At 39.4% G+C, this 24,439-nt stretch overlaps 1 protein-coding gene across 1 annotated transcript in view; it reads right to left on the bottom strand.

Moving 5' to 3' along the window:
* Window positions 1-28: 28 nt before the first annotated feature.
* Window positions 29-24,439, bottom strand: part of oxsr1b (oxidative stress responsive kinase 1b) — a 73,999-nt gene continuing 49,588 nt past the window's right edge. The window contains exons 5-18 of the mRNA XM_047349441.1: window positions 21,218-21,273; window positions 20,908-21,017; window positions 18,256-18,357; window positions 18,039-18,172; window positions 17,692-17,740; window positions 16,107-16,172; window positions 15,896-16,018; window positions 11,427-11,462; window positions 11,072-11,248; window positions 9,495-9,550; window positions 9,350-9,402; window positions 7,030-7,098; window positions 6,113-6,177; window positions 29-4,498 (exon numbers count right to left, since the gene is read on the bottom strand). Of these exons, the coding sequence (XP_047205397.1) occupies window positions 4,424-4,498; window positions 6,113-6,177; window positions 7,030-7,098; window positions 9,350-9,402; window positions 9,495-9,550; window positions 11,072-11,248; window positions 11,427-11,462; window positions 15,896-16,018; window positions 16,107-16,172; window positions 17,692-17,740; window positions 18,039-18,172; window positions 18,256-18,357; window positions 20,908-21,017; window positions 21,218-21,273 (1,171 nt within the window). The 3' untranslated portion in view covers window positions 29-4,423. The remainder of the gene's footprint in view (window positions 4,499-6,112; window positions 6,178-7,029; window positions 7,099-9,349; window positions 9,403-9,494; window positions 9,551-11,071; window positions 11,249-11,426; window positions 11,463-15,895; window positions 16,019-16,106; window positions 16,173-17,691; window positions 17,741-18,038; window positions 18,173-18,255; window positions 18,358-20,907; window positions 21,018-21,217; window positions 21,274-24,439) is intronic.

Genomic DNA, 24,439 nt, shown 5'->3' with positions numbered 1-24,439 from the left:
AAAAAAAAAAAAAAGACAAAACTCCGAGAAGCAGCGAATTCTTTTAATGAATAAAAATAATCAAAAAACATGCCTGAAATCCAAAATCAGAAAAAAATGGAAAATACTGAACAAAAGTGGAAAGCTAATCATTTTCTGACCTCGATTAGTCCTTGACAAACATGGTTTTACCTTTTTATCTGTTCAGTTGCTACAGTCAGTTTTGTTAGACGGTGTGGAAACAGGACAGAAGATCGTTTGCAGAAAATAACAAAGCCATTAGAGCTTCGTCTCCATTCAAAGCCAGACTCTGTCTACACAATGCACACCTACAGTAAACACAATTATCTCACAAGGCTTGAATGCAAAAATCCTGTCCACCTTTATAGAGCTGAGCCTGAGTCCATCAGGAAGTATCGCTGCCTTTTGTCGCCTCACCTGCGCAAGTTTATATCAGGAATCTTCACGTGAACCAGGACGTAAATTTCACTCCCTCTAAATTAAAATTACCTCCTAAATCCCACCAAAAATAATGATTAAAAAAATACACTTGGTCTTTTGTATTTTAAGGCTTGCACAAAAGTTTACATCTTCACGGGCAAAATACAAAGCTTTCCCCTTGATTTTCTTTTATTTCATTCAAAACGGCATCTGGAGGGTTGTGACACTACATCACCTCATTAAATAGACAGAACCACGCTGGCATCTTAGTTGTAAATGCAAAACACACATTCCTCAGACTGGGTCATTTATGCAAAAATCTGCAAGAAAATGGGATTTTCCAACTGTTTACAATCATGGAGTTTTTATTCATTAGCTGTAAAAAAAACAAAAAAAAAAAACAACCCAAAAACAAAGATGAGAAAGCGTGTGAGTGCAGCTGTAAACGGCCTCCACCTGGTGTTTCGTGAGCGGCGGAGACAATCATTATGATTTCGGGAACTTAAAGTGGTGATTTAGAACATATATTCAATATTTCCCAAGACACTTACATTTTTAAACAGGAAATTATGAACGAACATCATATTTGACTAGTTGTTGCTGACATCAAGGCCTTCAAAAGTACACAACTCAAAGCCAAGTACTAAGCGTCATATTTCAGGAACCTACAATTGTGTCATGAGACAGAAAAATGGCAGAGGGTGAAACCGCATCAGAACAAAGCTAAATGACATTATTTACATCCTAAAGTTGACTAAGTCAAGTACTTATTTTTAGCTCGGAAACTAGACGGTGACAAGGTTTCAACTGCTCCACTTTTACTTCAGCTAAAAAAAACCCCAAACAAATCACATGAAGCTAAAGGACTGTTTTAACATGAAACCTTTCAGATTTTCTCTGACGATCGTCTCAATTAACGTGACGAGTTTTTGCATCTCAATTAAAAAGGGGAAAAGCCAAAACAGAAGATCAATTTTTAAGTTTTTATCTGCTGGAAAAATATGGGGAGTTAACCATAGCGGCAATAGAAAGGGGCGCACAAGCACCAGATAAAAATAATTAGAATGGTAAAAATAAAAAGGGTTTTTATTGCTTTTATATTATCCAGTGTAGCTATTTTTATACTAACACTTGTGTAAGAGAGAATTTGCCTTTATATTTTATTTATCCAGGGACCTTAATAATCAAATAATTGATTAAAGTAGTTCAAGTTTTCATGTAAACCACAAACTGCAGCCTTCATTATTATACACACCTTAAGTCAACCTGATGTGTAAAATCCTTTCTTAAAACAGTCAAAACATGCATTCACACGTGTTTGATAAAAAAAAAATAAAACAGAGCTCATATGTTTCAAGCAATGATCTCCCATTATGGGCACACATTAAGGACAAATATATTTTTGGACCTATAAATCCAGTTTTGCAACCCTGTGAAACAAAGTGTCGGAGGAGTTAACATATTTCGTTTTGCATTTAGTTTTGTGCTGGTTTGAAAACTCCACTTCCCTTTGCATGAGCCTCGAGCTAAAAATGCAACCAGAACCTGGTTGTTCGGTTGAGTGTCGAATAAGTAATGTAAATATAAATTATGTAAATAAGGTAAATCAGAGGTTGTCCCTTGAAATTATTTTGTGCGGCCCGTGGCTGCAGTTCAAGAATGGTACAAATTTGGACCTTCATCGCAGGCGGCTGATACAGATGGACAATCAATTTATTATATTCTTCAGGGCAATATTTTTTACCACATCTAAAATCTTAAAATATGAAATTATTACTTACAAAATAAAGCATTTGTCTTTTTCTATGACATTAAAATCAAAGCTAAATCACAAGGTTATCAAAAATATGTAATATAACAAATATCCAGCGACCTTTCCTCAAAAGCAGACTTGACTGCAACCATTTAATAAACTTGGCTAAATAGGACAAGCATTTTAGATAAAAGAGTGAGCAATATCCTGTTTTTGTTGCTATGCATAGGCTAAAATAATTGTCTGCTTGATCCTAAAAGACAGTAGTCCATGTTAAAATAAGCTGGTGCACAAAAAGAGAACAGGTTAATGAAACAAAATATTCTCATCAAATCTTAAGGAGTCATAATTAACGCTACCAATGAAATGCTGGAAGGCTGTGTACAAAATGTACTTTTAGTGGCTTATTGTCATTTGCAGATTGTACCAATGACGTTTAGGCAGCCCAACCTTTGTACCATTATGATTCCTCTGGTTAAACTTTTCATGCATTTAATACACAAAGTGACACAGGTCAAACAGCTCACTGTTTAAATATAATTATTAAAGTTCCTATTATTTTGGAGTGGAGCTGAGGGGTTAAAAAGCCATATTTGGCTACAGGTTGCCGACCCCCTGTTGTAAGCAACAGATAGGTTTCCAAACAAATACTTAAGCTAAGTTATTCGTACCTCAGCGGACTTAGGTTTTATGTAATTTTGTTATTTCGCCTACATTTTTCTTCTGTTTTAAGTAACATTAACATTTTTAGTGGCTCAGCCAGAGACCCAACTTGGTTCTGATGGAGTGCCTGTGTGGAGAGCTAAAAATTAGGGTGATGGCAAAGAATGTCTTCCAACCCCAATCATGTGAAGCTCCTCACCAAAAAAAAAAAAAGCATACCAAAAAGATGATTAACAATTAAAAGGTTTGATTCCGGTCATTTTAATGTTAATTCTTGAGTGTAGCATAAAGCTGTTTAATATTTTTTCAACACTAATTTTGAGGGAAGCTGTCTCGTTTCAAATCAGAAACAGACTTCATGGTCAAATTAAAATAATTGTAAACCATAAATCAGTTTGCTGTATTTTATGTGCTGTCAGTTTCTCAAAAGTATATCTCCTTTTAAATCTTGGGTGTTTTCAGAGTAGTAAAGCCCTGAAAGCCGACTGTCACAGACTATTAAACTTTAGAAATGAAATATCAATGGTTTTGCGTGTAACTTTTGAGGTTCCATATTGCATCCATACAAATTCTTGCTGTGAAACATTCCTAAATTCACTATGTAAAAATAAAAGGACTGCATAGGCCAAGACAGTCAGCAGAGCAGCTAAACTAAAAATACAATATTAATTTCCTCATTGGCCATTTTGACTGATCACTGTCCAATCAGATTGAGGCTCAGCTTGCATTTGTAACTCAAGACGCTCACACAGAAAAGAGCTGATAATGTCAAAAATGAATCCCAAAAACAAATCTCTACAGTGTGATGCTCACTTATTATTCCTGGAACATTATTTCACATAGTTATAAAGCTAGATTCACATGTACAAAATATGTTAGGCCCAAATGTGTTCCCATATCACCTGTTTTCAGAATGACTCCATAACTTTATCCCATTAAAGAAAAGAGTTTTGGGCTAAGAACCACCAAAAGACAATGGTGCTATAACCAGTCTTACAAAGTAAAGACTGAAGAAAAATAATAATCATATTTTGGCATTACTTTAGTCTTCATCTCATCAGCACTCTGTTAAGAGTCAGAAGTTTGGCATCAGCACCTGAAGCCACGTTTGTGCATCTCAAACAACACAATGCTCCCCATGGGGGTGGGGAGGTGGGGGGGCGTCCCCCGAAAACATGCATTCAGTAGTTCTCATAATTATAAGGCATTGTTACACTTATCAGGATCATCGGGATTCGAGGGTGTTGGATCAGATTGTGCAAATGCATCACATAGTAACGAGAGAATAACCGGATGAAGGAACCCAGAGTGTTAAATGAAAACATTTTCTTGTAGATGCTTGCATCCTTCTACGTGTACACTGTAAACTTTGAGTTATTCTCACACTGTACGTTCTGATACTACATCTGACCACCTAATCCAACAAGGCGGTATTGTATAATCCTATGGGTAGTAAAATGGTTCCTTTTTCTTTGGCAGTAGTGGTTTCTTTACAGCCATGGAAAGAGAAAAAAATACATTAAACTATTTTTTTTTTGAAATTTTCACATTTTTTAGGCAAGTCATGGTTCCAGGTAGAGCAACAGTTTAACTAATGCTAAGCTGAGCGAAGCCCATCAGCTTGATGTCATCTGGTATTTCAGATCCTTCCACCCCAGAAGCCTGTGAAGAGATTGATCAAAATCAGGAAACATTCAGTTTGATTACATCAAAGTTTTATTCAATGCCTGTGTGTGTTTCATGGAAGACAAGACTTGGAGGACAGTAGGAAAAACATTGCTGCTTTATAAATGTTGTCACACCCCCATATCTTAAAAAAACAAAAAAAAAATCCAATTAAAACCACAAACCTCCAAGTATTTATTGGGATTTCATGGGACGACCAATATTAAGTAGAGGAAAATTGTGATGAGGAAGACAAATTAATTTAGATTTTGTTTTTTATAAACGAGAGAATCTGTCGACAGGTAAGAAGAAAGTCATTGTTAAAAGACAACCTGACATGCTGTTTGCAGTTTGCCACAAGCCAACAAATGAGACACAGCAAACATGTGAAAGAAGATGCTTTACACAGATGAGACCAAAACTGAAATGTTTGATCTTCGTGCAAAACATTGCTCAAGCATGCAGTGGGGACGCTTTCCTTCTTTTTTGAAATGTCCAAGTCTGAATTTGGAAAAATGATCATCAAGCTCTGTTGAAGATGGAATTCTGAGTAGGAAAGTCAACCTTTAAAACCAATATGGTTGCCTTGCATATAAACAAAACAGTTTAGGACTAACGGCATTTCTGATGATTTCACATACAGTGCTACGCAACCTCATTTAGTTAATATGTGACACTGAAAGGACAAAATGCAGATAAGAAAACATATATTAGCTTATATTTTTAACAGTAGTTAGCCTATCACTTAGCATATACCACTGATTTTTAAAACTTGGAACTGAAACATGGTACATTGGGTTCGATGCAAATACAAATAAAGTTTATTCTAGGTATCATTAAAGGCCCAAGACAACATCAGTGGTACCTGTACCACAATTTCAGAACCTGAAATAGAAGCTGTAGATAAAGTATAGATTTGTTAGAATGGCCAAGTCAAAGTTTAAACCCATTTTCCAACAGAAATCTGCTGCATGACTCGGAAATTGCTGTTTACAGATGTTTTCCATTGTGTCTGAATGAATTTAAGATTTTTTGCAAAGAAGGATTGGAAGAAATTCAGTCTCTAGATGTGCAGAACTGGTACAGACATGCTCTAAAGTACTTGCACCTGTAACTGCAGATAAAGGTGGTTCTAAGTGTTTTAAAAGGGGCTAACAGTACATGTATGCCACACTTTTCAGATCTTTATTTGTAAATATATTGGAAAACCTTGCATCATTATCATTCCACATACATGTGCACTACTTTGTGTTAGTCTTTAATGAAAAAAATCAATGCATTAAAGTTGGTGGTTGTGAGAAGTATCTAATCTCAAAGACTTAAAGAACTTTACCAGACTGGACCTCAAAATACAACATGGCAGCCTCTATAGGAAACAATGCAATAGCTGCAAGAAGAAGCTGCTTGTTGCACTGTCAGTTTGTCAACTACATCAAAATGTGTTTGTGAAGTTTTAACAGCAGCAAAGTCCAGCACAAAGCAAGAGGATTAATCTGTTATTCTAGTAGTGTCTGGGAGGAAAAACCTCCCTTTGCTGGATGAATAAAGTACTGGTAAGTACCAATACTGCAACTGATAATATTACTAAGATGTGAAAATGGTTTCACTCACCAGTTTGAATGTTACATTTTTATGAGCTTGAGGCTCATCAACTATCTTCTGCAAATTTGCAGCAACTGAAAGAGAAATTATATAAACATGTAAGAGCACAGATAAAAATAAGTACATTTCCCTTGGAATGTAGAGCCTCACAGCCATCTTTATACTCAGACTACACTGACATTATTCTTTTGCATTTAAATCTAAATGATGCAATTAAAACTAGGTTAAGTCCTTGATAACTGACCAGCCTTGTTATCTCATCCCTTATTTCTGTGCTCAGTTTAGCACCTCCTCCTCTTGGGTATTTGAGATAACAGCTGAGGACCAGCAGCTAGATGGGTCCAAAGCCTTTCAAACTCATTACCAATAAGCATTCCCAACAAATACATTTCTAAAACCTCAAAGAGAAAATATTTTACTGATCTTACGCTCTGATCTTAATTATTTAACAGGGCTTAAAGGATAGATATTTGATGGTTAATAGTTCATTTGTAAGTCTAACAAAATAGAAATAACAGATCTTCATTCGATACAGGTTTTTCTCTTGGCTGTTATAATACGTTCTTGAATAATTGAAGGCATATAGGGACGTTTCTTTCTCTTTATTTATGCACTTCCTTCAGGTTCTACCCATTCCTTCCCAGACTTTAAGCTTGTGTTCAAAATCATTATCTGAAAGGGTTTAGAGAACAAAAAAGCTGTGAAATGGCCCTTTACTACACTGCTGAATCAGAGACCTTTTCAGCATTGTGGTAACTCATGATTTATAGAAAATACAGAGTAAACAAAATATAGATACATACAAATAAGTGCCAACTTGCAAAACAGTCTTGCTTAACTCCGGTCAAAAGCTCATTTTTAATTTTCAAACAAACAGGCTAAGACATGAAAATGGAGAACCTGAGACAGAAAACTGCTAAACTCACCTATTACCAAGTCCCTCCCGTCTACCAAACCTGCTGACACCAGCTCCTGGGACACTCCATCAGCTGTGTCTGAAAAAGCCACAACATAAGGAAATATTGCTTAATAATTTCTAAACATGTAACGTCATACTGGAGCAAACATTTTACAAACAGCCCCTTTCAGGAACAAAATAACTCTAAAAAGTAAAAAACAAAAAAACAGCTGGACTTTAGTTGTACTTGAAGATGTTATGCTCTTCATCTGAAGGGTTTTCTCTGCTGTTTGAGACGTTCCTCAGGACAAAACCCAATGTCAGTGTCAACTTTGTTTATATACCACTTTACAACAAAGTGCTGCATAGCAACAACAATAAAAACTGATAGTCGCTAAAAAGAAAAGCAGAGAAGACATGCATAAAATAAAATAGCTGGGCACCTACACTTCAAGGATTAGAGACACTTGTTTTAGGACCAAAATGTTCACACTATGGACAGAGAAGATATATGGTTTGAGAGTGGAGTAAAGGAAGCCATTTATGGCAAATGAGAAGAAAAAACACTCAAAACAGTGGCCTCAGATTTCATCTTACAGTAATATACAGCTCAGCATTTAGCCTGATAACAAGGCCATGTCCACAAGGAGTGGACGGTGGTATCCGGACAGAGAAGTTTGACCGTGAAGATGAAACCACCTGAAGCTGGAGGTGTCATATTAGGCGTTGTAATATTTATGCCACTCCAGTGAGTTGCGTGCTACGCAGCCACAGAGGTAAAAACTATTAAATAAATAAGTCTCATTGCACTGTGCGGAAGAGTGATGTAAGAGAAGACAAAAGTGGCAATCTAAGCCTTTGTAGACTTAGTTTTCCAACTTCTGTTTCTGTTTGACCTCACCATAAAGGAGCAAAAGATTTTGGTGTAAAATAAAAAAAAAAGGAATAGCTTCAATAAAAGTGCAACTTGGAATTCCGCCACTGTTGTTGCTGCTGTTTTTGGCGAGTCAGCGCATGTATGTTTAGCAAGAGGGAAGGAAAGCTGGCCGGTGTATAGCCTTCAATGTGGTCAGGGCTGTCCACACGGAGCCGCCATGGGGTGGCTAAAAAAGTTCCCTCTCTGGGGGCAAGTTTCAAGTCGGTTTCACAGCCGTTTCGTGTGGACAAGATTCCCTATACCCGACCGAAAAGTTTTTTTAGATACTCTCAAACCTGTTGCTTCATGTGGACGGTGCCCCAGACAGTTTCAAACCAATTCACACCTTCCTGTATGTGACCAAAGCATCTCTCAGTGATCTGGGCTAACAAACGACACACTGTTGCTAGGGAAGTCTGATTTACATGTGAATTTAGATGTCAAGAACGGCACAACCTCTCCCAACTCCCCTCCAACCTGAAGAGGTCCGTTGTGGTGAAGAGAGAGCTGAGCCGAAAAGCGAAGCTCTCGATTTACCGGTCGGTCTACGTTCCTACCCTCACCTATGGCCATGAACTTTGTGTCATGACCCAAAGAACGAGATCCCGGATACAAGCGGCTGAAATGAGCTTCCTCCGTAGCGTGGCCGGGCACTCCCTTAGAGATAGGGTGAGGAGCTCAGCCATCCGGGAGGGGCCCGGAGTAGAGCCGCTGCTCCTCCACATCGAGAGGAGCCAGTTGAGGTGGCTCGGGCATCTATACCGGATGCCTCCTGGACGCCTTCCTCGGGAGGAGGCCCAGGGGATGGCCCAGGACACGCTGGAGGGACTATGTCTCTCGGTTGGCCTGGGAACGCCTTGGGCTCCCCCCGGAGGGGAGGTGTCTGGGGAGAGGGACGTCTGGGCGTCTCTGCTGAGTGTGCTGCCCCCACAACCCGGTCCCGGATAAAGCGGAAGACGACGAGTACGAGAACGAGTACGAGAACGGCACATTCCAGAAAGCTTAAAAGCTTGGAACTTCTCCCTCCCCAGCTTTGAATTGAGAAAGCCTTTCAGATGAAGAGTGAAATGTCTTAAAATAGAAGAACTGAAGTCCAGTGGTTTTGTTTTTTTAGGATAACTCTGTTCTTTAACCTTTTTGGTCTCCGTGTACTTTGTTTTGGCTGCCGACACAGACACCCAATTTTACAAAATCCATTAGGTGCCTGTTACTTTTACTGAATATCCAGCCATAAAATGTACAGAAAGCTAATTTTACTCTACACACAATGATGCAGCACAGAGGGGAACAACTTGTGACACTCATAGGAGAGGGAAACCAAAAACATGCCTGAAGACGGAGACTTCAACAAAATAAAAAACACAGTCAGATAACTGAATCTAGCTTCTCTAGAGATGTGAATAAACAGCCTTAAAAATGAAATGATGCTTACCTCTTCCTGGCATAAATTCAAAGCGGATGTCATTCAGCTCCTTCTTTGAATTTCTGATGAGAAGGAGAAAATAAAAATTCAAATGAGATGAGAATGTATTTAGATGTTACATATAAAAACAGGAGAATGAGTTAAAATGACATACCTTAACCTTAATACCAAACTAATGGGAGTGTTAACATTTCCTGACTCAGCTGAAATCTGTTGAAACAAATTTAACAAATGCATTTCACTGCAACAGTTATTCACATACACTGCATAAAAATACACACAACCTTTTTCTCACCGACATTAATTCAGAGCAAACTTTTGTAGTTTGATGAAACTGATAAAGTGATTGGCCTTAAAGACCATTGTCACATTTGGAGGAAAAAAGTGGAACCTTGCAAGCCTAGAAACCTGTGGACAGAGTTGAAAAGGTGTGTGTGAGCAAGGCGTCCTACCGACCTGACTCAGGCCCTGTTTACACAACAACGATCCTTTGAAAATTGTTCTGTTGCGCTTGTCGGCGGACGCTGGGGTGGTGTGTGGGGCCCTTGCCTGATCGTCGTGGCGTGCTGTAAGGTGGAGGGCAGGATGCGGCGGGGGTGCTTGGAGTGGGGCTGTGTGTGGAGCTTGCGTTGTGTGGATGTGTCTTCATTGGCTTTTTGGGGGTATGTATGGGGAGTGTGAGTGAGTGTACCACGTCCATTGTTGTGCATCTTTACAATGGGTGTGAAGGTGTGAGTGTTTTTATGTGTACGCATGGTGTGGGAATGTGTTATTGTGACTATGTGCGCCTGTTTTTTTGTCCGGTTGGGTCTTGGGCTGCTCCATCTCCTGAATCAGTTTAGGTCCCCCATCAAATGTGGGGCCTATTTCCTCCCCGCCTCACTCCCAGCCAGTGGCTGGTGTCTCTGCCCGCTGGTGTACTGGTGGTTCTTGGTGTCCGGGGCTGGGTGCTTTGGTGTGTGAAGGCTCACTCCTGGGGTTCCTGTGCTCTGGGGGACCTTTGGATGTTTGTGGCTCAGATCTCCTCTCTCTCTTTTTTGCTTCTTTTTTTCGTTTTGGTTTCCATCTCCGTGCCCATTGCAATTGAAATAATCCCAAAAAAACTGGTCAGCAGCCAGTTCAAATTTCTTTGTGCGTGCACATTAATTTCTACTTATTTCAGTCATACTGCACATGAGCCAGGGCTTCACCACAAGAAAGATTTAATGTTACCCGTCTACATGACAACAGAGACTGGGACATTTTCAAGTGGTTACACTCTGCAACCCGTTTTCAAATCATGCCATGTTGTTGTGTAGACAAACACGAGAAAGTCTTAAAAAAAAACTTTTAGGATTTTACCAAAAAACATTGTGTAAACAGGGCCTCAGTTACACACGTTCAATCAGGAAGAACTGACCAAAATTCCAGCTTGTGGAAAGATACCCCAACGCTTGATCCACAAAAAATAAATTAGAGGCAATGCTACCAAATACTAATTAAATATAAACTTCTGAATTTGAAGAAAGTAGAACAAATATGTAGTCTCATTTTTTTCAGATTAAACTAACAAAATATCTAGTTATCCTAACTGACCCAAAGTACAGAAAGAATTTCAGATTTAATGTCACAGAGAGAGAATAAAATGCCTTTTCTTCAGAGTATATAAATGTCTAGTTTCAACTGTAGTTAAACAAACAAATAATAAAGTTGCAAACTTGCAGAGAATAAACTTAAATGGGGGGTACTGACCTGAGTAAGAACAGCAGCAGGAGCAGGAACACTGAGTGAGGTGGATGCAGCCTGGGCAGGGGGTGTGTTGACTTGCGTGGGCTGCAGTGGAGGTTGGCCTGCAGCCTGAGGTAGTTCAGCCTGACCTGGGGTCATTGGCTGGAGGTGACTACTTAAAGGCTCAGGAGTCTGGAAAATCTGAAAGATTGTTCTGGTTCACACTGACCGAAACATTTTTTACAACACTCAAAATGTTAAATTTGAAGATATTCACTTTGGCAGACAAAATGTAAGGATTTGCTCCTTGGTTTTCCTGTGATTCGGTTAAAATGCCAATTAAATGATCCAAAAGTCAAATAAATAATTTTAAACTCACCTCTGAATTCTGAAAACCTTCCTTCACTCTTGGTGACTGTTGATGACAGACAGAAGAAAAGTCTGAGTCAGACAAGAATTTCAAAGAGAGACAGTTTTTTAGAAGCAAACTGCATACTTTAATAGAAACAACACAAACAATAAAAAATAACCACATTAAAATGGCTCACTCGTTTACTTTCTTTCCAGATTTGGCCGTTGAGTTTACAGTTTTCCTTTCCAGTAAGTAAAGCGCAGATTTATTGTTTGGTACAGAGATTTTATTGCCAAAATTTCAAAGATTTGTCTCTTCTGGAGCCTCCATAATAACATCCTAAAACCATATATTACTCTTATTTTTACCTGAAAAGCCCAACCAGGGACAGGGTCTGGAAATAAGTCGGTGACAAGAGGGCCTGTATGAACAGGGAAACTGTGTGCGGTCCCTGACCAAATAAACAAAAGTGAATGAATGAATGAAAGACACTTGCTTTGACTTGATATGTCCAAAGATAATGTAAATAAATAAACCGAATATGGATTTGATTTACATAATTGTGGCAATGATCAGGTCCAGTGTTTAATAATCCTGAACATATGGAAGCTGTTGGTTTATTTTGTTTCGTATAAAATCTTTCACGTTACTTCTCTAGATAAAAATCGATCAGTCACAACCTGAAACTAACAAAGCAAAGTCAGTTATTGCAATGCTTCTACTGTTTTGATTTATGGGGTCCATTTTTGGCAATGTGAAGCACCAAGACAGTACCATGTAAACTCATGGCAAGGCCTCAGTGGCTGAGATGAAACGTCTTTCCACGGATGCAAATTCAGATGAATATTTGGAGACATGTGAGTCTATCAAGACTTAGTGTTCTGGATATGTTCTGACCCAGATGATCTTTAATGCCTAATAATCTGATCAGAGTTGATTTTATAACATTAATGATGCCTTTTTTATAACAAGATATTTTTACCTAGTTGTTTTAATGTTGTGAAAAAGCAATTTATAATATTGACTACAACTGAGCTGTAAACGAGTGATGGCACATCTCACACAATTACATTTAATAGAAGAAGCAGAGAAGAAGTATTAAGTGAGATGAAAGAAATGAAAAAGTAATGTGGATATAGGGTCAAACGGATTTTCTGAAAAAAAAAAAGTCAAGTTCAACCCTTGAGGCCCAAATGTGCACATTTTGCAAAAACATTACTCCAAGTATAACCACATATTTTTAATATACTGTCAACGTCACATATAATGCTTTTCCCACAAATAATTTACACATTTAAGCCTCTGTCTTGAATATAAAAAACAGGTTTTAGGTGTAATGACCCCCCCCCAGACTACCGGAGATCAATCAAATAATCTTTCAATGGAGGCTTTATTCTCTTCCCTTGCTAAATGCGGTGCAAAAAAAAAAAAAAAAAAAACTGAGCACCACAGAAATGCTCTTGTAGGATGGCATTGATATAAAAGAGTGGTGTGAACGTGGCCAAGAATATGTTTTGTGTGTGTGTGTGTGTGTGTGTGTGTGTGTGTGTGTGGGTGAGTGAATTTTGAGTCATTAAAAGCGAAACGGATAAAAGGCATGACATTTAATGAAAACAATTGCATAAAAACCTGAAGAAAAAATATTTATATCTATGAGGAGGTTTGAAGTTGCTGAAGAGATTTGATGAAGCGTGACAGTGAGAGTGAAAAAAATGGGTTTTGTATTCTAGTTTCATAAGAGGACCAGTTTTAGGTCTAAGGGTAGAAAGTGTTGCGTTTTCATTCTCCCCCCAAGTCAAGGTTGTAATAACCTGACTGCAATTTTTCCAATTTTATTTTAGGAAAGTATTTGTGTTTCACCATCGAAGAAAATCAGGGATTTTCATCATGCAGAGAGCATGTATTATAAACATAATTTACGTTAAAAAGGGTAAAAAGGAAGCTCACTTTCCAAGGCGCCTCAAGGGTTAATCAAACTGAAGGGAATAAAAAAAAAAAAAAAAAAAAGCATTAGGGGTTAAATGAAGGCAAACTGACCCAACTGGCTTCACTGGTCAACAGAGGAATCTGCTGTCAGAAACTGCTGCTCAGTCCAGGCACCAAGCTTTTTTTTTTTACCATTGAATATGTTACTGTTGTTTTTTTTTCAGTATCCACACATATAAAGATGAAGATCTAACAACAATCAACTTACAATAGATGGCTGAAAGTTCAGTGTGCCAACATGTAACCACAAAACAAGGTAGACTGGGAATAAATTGCTCAGAGGTCAATTTACTGCTTGAAAATCATTGCAAAGATGATGAGTAATTTGCTGCTCTCGTTAAATTTAGGCAACGTAAATACAATAGTGTTGCAAGAAGAAAAAAAAAGAAATAGAAATACAGATGGCTTCCAGGAAAGGAATCTCTCACTGGCAGAGTCTAATCTATAGTATATTCTATTAAAAAAAACTGATGATGCAAATAGTTTACGATTTATAACAAACTTGTTGGTGTTTATGAAAGAACCAGGTAGTTTATTTTAACTGTTGAACAGACTTAAACTACACTTCTGTTTCCTGTTTGCTACAAGACTAAAGAGGAGAAATGCACCAACTGCTTGGCTGATTTTTGGCATGACAAGCTGTAACTGAACAATTTGACCAAAGGTACAATTTTCCCCAGTACATGGATGCTCTAACGGCTCATTTTGCTCGTCTGTAAATGCCCTATAACTTAGCAACCACTTCACATTAGTACTTTAACATCTTCATCTTTATCTTCAAGAGCACCAGCTGCAACCAGGAAACACATTTAATTAAAGACACAGAAAAGGCACTTGTCATTTAAAACACGTTTTATGAAGGTAAAGCTTCAAAAACTTTTAAAAGGTTTTAGCTTGGAGCAGAAACAACAGAAATACATTGTTTAGATGTGAAGAACATTTAAACTCCCAGAAAACATCCATCATTTCTAATCTACAGTGCCTGGCATAAGTATTAATCCCCTTGAACTTTTTAACATTTTGTAACATTACAAGCAAAAAATTCAATGCATTTTAGTCTGATTTTATGTGATAGACCAGCACAAAGTAGTGCATAATCCTTCTTCCACTGAAGCTCTGGCCTTTAGGGTTGTTGTCCTGATGGAAGATAAACCTCTGCCCCAGTTTCAGATCTTTCGCAGCCTCTACTAGGATTTCTTCCAGGATCGACCTGTATTTAGCTCCATCCAGCACCACCTACCTTTCCATCAACTGTGACAGGGGTTAGGGCGCTGTCATGTTTTATGGTGGGGGGAGTTTTTTAGCATGATGTGCAGTGTTTTATTTATTAATTTTCTCCATATGGTCCAAATATGTTTAATTTCCTTCATCGACCATGCTTGCTGCGTTTCCTCCATACCAAGTCCTAAACATCTTATGACTTTCTTTCAACAAGTTCTTTTTTGTTTCCACTTCTCCAAAGAAGCCAGCTTTAAGAAGTGAATCACTTATTGTTGTCCTGCTGGCAGTATGATCCACTTCAGCTGTGCATCTCTACAACTCCTCCAAAACTACCATGGGCCTCTTGGCTACTATTCTCATTAATGCCCTCCTTGCCCAGTTAGGTGGATGGTTTAGTAAATCTGAAGTTGTGCCATTTCTATTCTCAAAGGATGGATTGAACAGTGGCCTGTGAAATGTATATGGTGTGGAATATTGTTTTATAACCTAACCCTGCCTTCCAAATCTCTAAAACATACGTGACCTTTCTGCTGTTTTCCCTGGGCTCCATAATGCTGTTTGTTCACTAATGTTCTCTAACAAACTTCTGAGGCTGTTACTGAGCACCTGTATTTATAATGAGATTAAGCTACACAAACGTGGACTCAATTTACTAATTAGGTAGGTTTTAAAGGCAAATGATTACACAGGATTTTATCAGAGCAAATGTACAACACACTTCTCAGATTTCTATTTGCAGAATGTTCTAAATACTGTTTTTCATTTTTCTTCCATTTTGCAATTATGTGCAATTTTGTGTCGATCTCTTACTTTAAATCCCAATAAAATACATTGAAGCTTTTACGTGGAATGTGAAAAAGTTTAAGGGGTATGGACACTTTTGCAAAGCATTATTCCTGCTTGGCTCTCTAACACTAATGACGGATAACTGCCTTTCCTGCCTTTCTTAGCTGTGGAGCAAGGGACAGCTAACAGGTGAGAGTCCTTCCTTGTTAGGGGAATGCCATCTGTATTTCGGTGACAAGTGAACAACCCTGGATGAAGGCAGCTCGAGTGGGTGGGAGAAGCGCACTTGTCGCCTCGAGGCACTAACAGGCTTCCCCTGCTGCTCCTTTGCGTCAGACACAACATACAGAGAAACTCAGTGGAGAGACAATGGACGAACATGCTACTACACAAACACGAGGATGACAATTTAATCAGAGTACAGCGATTAAGAGAAATGACATGTGGACTAATAAAAAGTGTTATTGTGTGCACGTGAAAGAGGCAGGTAGCTCTTAGCTCACTCTTAAAGCTGCAACAGCTGCTTTGCCTTCCTCGCTTTCTTCATCGAACTCGTCGTCACTCCATTCCCATTCACCATCCTCCGTTTTATGGAGCCGGCCACTGGAACCAGGCACTCGACGTACCTGACGCACATACGCGAACACAGCTGAGATCATCCATCTTCTTCTGCTTTTTTAAAGCACAAGCAGCAGATTTCTTGCTTTACCTTACCTTTTTTGATCTCTCTGTTATTGTAGGAGCCCTTAGGATCAACTTCTCGTGTAAGTATTCATGGGTCTGAAATAGGGAGAAAGAGTGAACTGATTCCAATCAACACAACAGGATAAAGAAGATCATCTAAAAATTTGGCAGGTCTTTAAATAATCTAGGTTTACGCAAATCCAGTTTGCTATTTGTTTTAAAATAATGAAAAAGCCTAAAATCAATGATTTACCCACAATATTGCAGAGAATTTCACCCAACAAAACGTTTTGTACTTTTTGCAAGTGAACTATAACTTATAAACAAAGCCACGCAAGTGACGATCACTGCTCCCATTGGACAGAAATGATGAGGGCGGGACAGAGCACAGACCCGGAAATTGAGGAAAACAACTGTTGAGGCAACTCCCTCTGTTTTGCATAACTGTGGCGTTATTACAGCTGCAGTATTATTGTGAGGGTCAAGAGCAGCTCATTCAACACAGGTTTTGCGATGTTCTATTTATAATTTTGGAACACCGTCAGAGAATGCGGGCTAAAGCAGAAGGAGACACTGTGTTCTGCATGCCCTGTCCCACAACATGCTGGTAGCAGCGTTGCTAAGCAACTTCCAGCTGATCAGGTATGATTTCAGTACATTGTACACCTTTGCTACCAGCTATGGTGGCTTGTTAAGTTCAAAGAGACTTGTGTTTTCTGTAGTTGGGTTGAGTCAGATCGGGCTGGTTCGTATCGAGACCATAAGCGAACCACACCTGAGTCCGTCTGGAAATCATATTTGTTCTAAGTTTTACCTTCCTTCATCTTATATTAAAGATCTGAATACAGTTGTAGATCCTTTAGAAAGAGGTCAAAAGGCGGTTTCCTCTTCATGGTTTTACTCTCATGAATATCAAACTTTGCAAGAAACAGAATCACGCTGATTAGAAATGTTTCTGATAGTGCACAGAGACATTTTGGTGTTAGGTGAAGTACTTCTTCTCTCTTTTACAACATTTCCACTGGTTTTCTCGCATACTGCCTCCTGTGTTTTCAGAGAATTCTGAAGCAACGTCAGCAATAAGTATAAACGCCTATAGCGCTCGTTCAGGGTCCAGTGCTGTCAGAGGAGTCCTGTGCGACACCCCGAAGAGGGACATTAACTGAGCCTTTAGGTTCTCTGGTGGTTCTTCAAATTTTAAATAGGAGAAAGATTTCCTGTGGAACCAGCTCACGACATTACCTTTGAGTTCTTTCTTTCTTTTGCGTTCCATCAAAGATTCACTAGGCCAAGTGCAACTACTCATTAGCCTGGTTCTGCAGGGAGTCATTCCTCTCCACTGTTGCCACATGCTTGCTCAGAGAGAAGGATTGCTGCCATGTCCACAACTTGATGCAATCGGCTTGGCTTCCTGATATGACTTTATACCAACTGGCATTTTTGGATAAGTTCAATTTGACTGTATTATGGTATAACTAAATGGCTGGGTTGATTAGATTTCATTGGAATGAACTGGACTGATTCGAACAGAATATGTTTTGGACCTGGTAAAGTGTTTGCTGGAAATTGGCTATATATAAATAGAATTGAAATAAAAAAAGTATTAAGCACTTACTTTTGCTTTCTGAAAGAACTTATGCTTCAACAACTCTGATGATGTTGGCCTGAAAAACACCATTTGTAAGGATAAGGGCTATTGACAGCAATGAACAATTTTAAGTTATGATTGATAAAACCAGTGAATTCTAAAGTAATAAAATGACTCAAAGTCAGAGCACAATTATAAGCTCCTTTTCTTGTCATGTACTAGTCAGAGTAAACCCACTATTGTTAACTAAGAACCACATTCTGTTTAATAAAGCAGCTTAAAAGAACACTGCAAAAAGAAAGATGGATTTGAACTGTGTGCTGTCCTAAAGAATTATGTGTTGCATTAGAGTTCTACATGAAAAGGCCATGCACCTTTTCTCTGGTTCCTTCTGCAGACACAAGGAGATCATCTTCCTGAAAGATTTGCCATATTTCTTTACCATCTCCTTATCTGTCACACCAGTGTCCAGACATGGTGGGTCATTCTGCAGCGTCAGCATCAAGACCTGGAAACACCAGATACGTTTTGAATCACTGATCTTTTGGTCCTTATTTTTATAAATGACAGACTTCCCAACAGTATTCTCACCTTCATTGGTGGGTATTTATGATAAGGTGCAGCTCCAGTGGCAAGCTCAATAGCTGTGATCCCAAAGCTCCAGATATCTGCTTTGAAATCATAACCCCTCACCTGAGAAAGTACATAAAGTACTCCGTAAAATTATGACTGCATGAAAAATAAGAAAAAACATTTCGACATTTCAAATATAGACCCAATACGTTATGCAAGACAAAAATCAAATCAGAGCACAATGATTTCCAAATCCCATAAACCCATTTGCCATTCAAAATAGAACGTATTTAACATATTAAATGTGTAAAGTAAAAAAGTGCACTGGTTTAAAAAAGAAATTGCTCTCTCAGGCAGCACTACATTAAAAGCTGGTTTGATTCTGCTGCAAAAGTTGTTGCATGGGCTCAGGAACATCTTAACAAATAAGCGACTGTAAACACGTTACAGAGCCATCCATGAATGCAAGATAAATAGATTCTAGCATACAAGAAAGAAGAAGAGACCAAAAGTGAATACAGTCCAGAAATGCAGATTCATAGCCCCAATTTTCAATCAGAGAGATTGAAATTTGAGATTTTATTTGAAAGTGACGGACGTCACCTCCTCCTAGCTAAAGAGTAAGGGACACCCGACCTGCTAGGATCACAGAGTTCAAAATCCTGCATCTATGATGGCACACGGTGCATTAGTGCCTAAGGCAGGCATGGACAACTTACACATACAGGGGTTGGACAATGAAACTGAAACACCTGTCATTTTAGTGTGGGAGGTTTCATGGCTAAATTGGACCAGCCTGGTAGCCAGTCTTCATTGATTGCACATTGCACCAGTAAGAGCAGAGTGTGAAGGTTCAATTAACAGGGTAAGAGCACAGTTTTGCTCAAAATATTGAAATGAACACAACATTATGGGTGACAAATTGTTGGTGCACGTCTTGCTGGCGCATCTGTGACCAAGACAGCAAGTCTTTGTGATGTATCAAGAGCCATGGTATCCAGGGTAATGTCAGCATACCACCAAGAAGGACGAACCACATCCAACAGGATTAACTGTGGACGCAAGAGGAAGCTGTCTGAAAGGGATGTTCGGGTGCTAACCCGGAATGTATCCAAAGAACATAAAACCACGGCTGCCCAAATCACGGCAGAATAATGTGCACCTCAACTCTCCTGTTTTCACCAGAACTGTGCGTTGGGAGCTCCACAGGGTCAATATACACGGCCGGACTGCTACAGCCAAACCTTTGGTCACTCATGCCAATGCCAAACGTCAGTTTCAATGGTACAAGGAGCGTAAATCTTGGTCTGTGGACAATGTGAAACATGTATTGTTCTCTGATGAGTCCACCTTTACTGTTTTCCCCACATCCGGGAGAGTTACGGTGTGGAGAAGCCCCAAAGAAGCATGGGGGTGGATCAGTGATGGTTTGGGCTGCCATATCATGGTATTCCCTTGGCCCAATACTTGTGCTAGATGGGCACGTCACTGCCAAGGACTACCCAACCATTCTTGAGGACCATGTGCATCCAATGGTTCAAACATTGTATCCTGAAGGTGGTGCTGTGTATCAGGATGACAATGCACCAATACACACAGCAAGACTGGTGAAAGATTGGTTAGATGAACATGAAAGTGAAGTTGAACATCTCCCATGGCCTGCACAGTCACCAGATCTAAATATTATTGAGCCACTTTGGGGTGTTTTGGAGGAGCGAGTCAGGAAACGTTTTCCTCCACCAGTATCACGTAGTGACCTGGCCACTATCCTGCAAGAAGAATGGCTTAAATCCCTCTGACCACTGTGCAGGACTTGTATATGTCATTCCCAAGATGAATTGACGCTGTATTGGCCACAAAAGGAGGCCCTACACCATACTAATAAATTATTGTGGTCTAAAACCAGGCGTTTCAGTTTCATTGTCCAACCCCTGTATATAGTACATGCAGGTGTTAGGAAAACAGATTGAGAAATTGTTTTTATGGAAAACCCAGCATATTCCAGAATGAAAATGCTAAACTGCACACTGAATCACTGCAACAGCATGGCTTTGTCTGGCTTATAGTCTGCCTGCAGTCCAGACCTCTCAACAATTGAAAATATTTGGCACAATGTCAAACAAAAATCTGATCAGTTAAAATCAGGACTGTTGAGGAGCCAGAATCCTACATCGTTCCCCGCCAAAAACTTCAGAAACCAGTCTCCTCAGTTACCAGACGTTTATGGACTTTTGCTGAAAGGCAGAGGGATTTTTCAACAATGGTGAAAAATTTTTAAAATTTGGACTATTACTAGCTACCATTTCTAAACATTGGATGTGTTTACTATGTTCTTTTGTGAATAAAGGTTTATGAGATTTGAAATTCATTGCATTCTGTTTTTTTTTCCATTTCTCACAATGTCCAAACTTTTTTAGAATCAGTGCTGTAGAACATAATAAAAGTTGATTTAACATTTTTAATTTGTTTATTCTTGCAGCAAAAGTTATTTATTTTAAACTGCAAATAATTTACAGATGACTGTCTTTGCACTGATAAATACAGCCAAAGACTGTGTTCAGGTAATTTAATACTAACTAAATGATTGTTTTCTCACAGATTGATTTAGTTCCTGAAAACCTTTAGAGTTTTATGTATTCTACCCGTTTCCATTCTAGAGAGTTGACTAACCTGCTCCATGACCTCTGGGGCCATCCAGCACGGCGTTCCCACAAACGTCTTGCGCACTTTGTTTCGGGTCATGTCACCACCTGTGGCTAAAAAGGCACTGACGCCAAAGTCTGAGGGTCAGGGAGATAGGAGACAAACAAAATAGTGAAGGGTCCAAAACAGGCAGGAAATGTTAGAAAATTCACCTGTCTGGACAGTACTATGTGCATAAATAAAAATACCAGAAACGTCAGCATGAAGCAAAACTGTTTCTTTATAACTAATGTGACAGAGGTAGAGGCAGATGAAAAATGCTTTATTGGAAAAATACCTGCAATTTGCACAGATCCATCATCTCCAAGGAGAATGTTTCCAGCCTTGAGATCTCTGCAAAAGGAAGTAATATCTAATTTAAACCAATGTCTTACACACAGTAGCTTAAAAAGCTAACAATTGGTTGACATCAGAAAATACTGATAATTTTTTGGTCTTGAAATAGTATATTATCTCTGCATCAAACAGTTCTACAGCCCTTATAGTTCCTTCTTCCTTCCTTAAGGCTATAATACACATGCATAGTCTGTAGTTAATTTGTTCTTCCCTTGCTCTGCTTCCCCTGTTGGTGATAAGAGGATTCAGCAGGGACAGCTGTCTGACTGCCTGTCTGCCACACGCAGCGAATACTGCCATCTCACCAACCAGACAGTGTCGTCATGGCAACAGACCTTCAGAGATGGAGACGAAGGGGTCAAGCAAAAAGGCAAGGACGTAAGAGCGAGGACAGCAGAGGTGTCACCATGGACGCATGTCTCTGCTGTCCAGCTTTTAGAAAACAAATACGTAAAAACACCCCCCCAGAGAGCAGAGAACGAAACCTTCACAGAACACTTCAGCAACAACATCCAGCTGATTTGGTTTATAGAAATCAGTTCAGAACGGATCCTTAAAGGACACTATCAGAAAAACAATAACTCAAAATAGATCTAAACCATAGAACAATTTAATGTTGCCACCAGATGGGGGCACTACAGGAAGAAAATGGACGCTGCTGCTGAACAACAAAAAAATTAAGTGCTTGCAGGATCCTTCGAGCACACATTATTTAAATAAACATTTAAGAAAAACATAATATTACAGAACCTATAAAAGACTAAAAAAGTAGTTGTCTTCATATGTACAAATTACTTTACTCGAGGTAACCTCAACATAAGAAGAACCAATGGGACATGATTTACTGAAGATATCTGATTGTTTACAAAGGGCTCAGATCCCAGTTTAATGGCTGCTGTATATCTGAGTACAGAAGACGCTTTTACTAAGAAGGGCTTCAATAAATTAGCGCAGCCAACACCTCTAAGCGACAAGAGAAGGGAGTGGCAAACACCAGAGGAACGAAGGCAACACATGTAATGCATTAGCCTGTCCCTTACAGCAAAAGATGGGGATTCCCATGCTAGGAGGCAGTCTGGGAGCGTGCATGAAGCAGGGTAATAGCTGCTTGTATCACTGCTTTCTGAAAAAAAAGAAGCTGATTGTATTTTACATGTGGAGCAACTTTGATAAGCATTTATGTCTAGACAGGTTTAATTACACAGCTGTCACGATGATGATGACTCAGAAGAAAGGAGGATTGGAGGAACGACAAAAAAAAGGCACCCATTGCAAATGGCTTATAGAACCACAGATACAGCCGTGCAATAGTCATCTGAGCTCTAAATATTTGCAGTGTGTCAGTCTATCACTTTGAGGCTGGGTGATACCAGGTTGCATTATTTTCCAGCTTTTTGCACTGTCTGGCTATGCTCACACTTGTCCCTCGCCCCATCAAGTAAAAAAAATTAAAATAAAAATGCATTAAGATTTTTTTCCATAAGAAACTGGGGGATGATTTTCTAAATATACCTGGCCAGTCAGAATCTGTAAAAAAAACAACTCTCTTTTAAAAACAGTGAAGTCACCATTTTTTCAGCACTGGCGAGGTGCCATTTAAAAAGACTTTTTTCTACAACATGTTGAAACATGCATTGGGATCACTCAGGATGCGAGAGAGAACAAGACTTTGATTTATCTGTTGTCAAAGCAGGTACAAACTGAGTAGTTGGCAGAAAGCTACTCGCAATAGGAGCTATTTTGTACATGAAAAATCAGGTACAAAAGCACCAAAACTGCAAAGGAATAAAATGACTAAAACCCTGCAGGAAGACTAGTAAGAAAAATGCTTGAATACTGTTTTTATACACTGCTCAAAAAAATAAAGGGAACACTCAAATAACACATCCTAGATCTGAATGAATGAAATATTCTCATTGAATCAAAATCATCAATGGAAATCAAATTTATTAACCAACGGAGGCCTGGATTTAGAGTCAGACACAAAATTAAAGTGGAAAAACACACTACAGCTGATCCAACTTTGATGTAATGTCCTTAAAACAAGTCAAAATGAGGTTCAGTATTGTGTGTGGCCTCCACGTATGACCTCCCTACAACGCCTGGGCATGCTCCTGATGAGACGGTGGATGGTCTCCTGAGGGATCTCCTCCCAGACCTGGACTAAAGCATCCGCCAACTCCTGGACAGTCTGTGGTGCAACGTGACGTTGGTGGATGGAGCGAGACATGATGTCCCAGATGTGCTCAATCGGATTCAGGTCTGAAGAACGGGCGGGCCAGTCCATAGCTTCAATGTCTTCATCTTGCAGGAACTGCTGACACACTCCAGCCACATGAGGTCCAGCATTGTCCTGCATTAGGAGGAACCCAGGGCCAACCTCACCAGCATATGGTCTCACAAGGGATCTGAGGATCTCATCTCGGTACCTAATGGCAGTCAGGCTACCTCTGGTGAGCACATGGAGGGCCATGCGACCCTCCAAAGAAATGCCACCCCACACCATTACTGACCCACTACCAAACTGGTCATGCTGAAGGATGTTGCAGGCAGCAGATCGCTCTCCACGGTGTCTCCAGACTCTGTCACGTCTGTCACATGTGCTCAGTGTGAACCTGCTTTCATCTGTGAAGAGCACAGGGCTCCAGTGGCCAATTTGCCAATCCTGGTGTTCTCTGGCAAATGCCAAGTGTCCTGCATGGTGTTGGGCTGTGAGCACAACCCCCATTTGTGGACGTCGGGCCCTCATACCATCCTCATGGAGTCGGTTTCTAACTGTTTGTGCAGACACATGCACATTTGTGGCCTGCTGGAGGTCATTTTGCAGGGCTCTGGCAGTGCTCCTCCTTAAGTGTTCCCTTTGTGTTTTGAACAGTGTATTTACTGTTATTGTAGTTCTAAAAGAGAACCGCAATCAGCGAAAATCTACCTCAGCAGTTCAAACATTTACAAAAACTCAAAATTGGCCACAAAATTCAGATTGGTGCATCTCTGAATAATGAAGGTAATTTTCCATCTTTGATTTAATTGATATGGTAATAACATCTACCTATACAAGATATCTTTAGAAGATTGAGCTTTAGTTTTATTTAATTTTCTTAAGTGAAAGCTTATGTTAGATTACTAGAGATTTGTATAACCAGATAAATGTATTCATGCATAA

The sequence above is a fragment of the Girardinichthys multiradiatus genome, chromosome 21 (genome assembly GCF_021462225.1).
Source record: "Girardinichthys multiradiatus isolate DD_20200921_A chromosome 21, DD_fGirMul_XY1, whole genome shotgun sequence".
Taxonomy (NCBI): domain Eukaryota; kingdom Metazoa; phylum Chordata; class Actinopteri; order Cyprinodontiformes; family Goodeidae; genus Girardinichthys; species Girardinichthys multiradiatus.
Note: the sequence above shows the minus strand (reverse complement) of the source record. Positions and strands in the feature narration are given on the sequence as shown.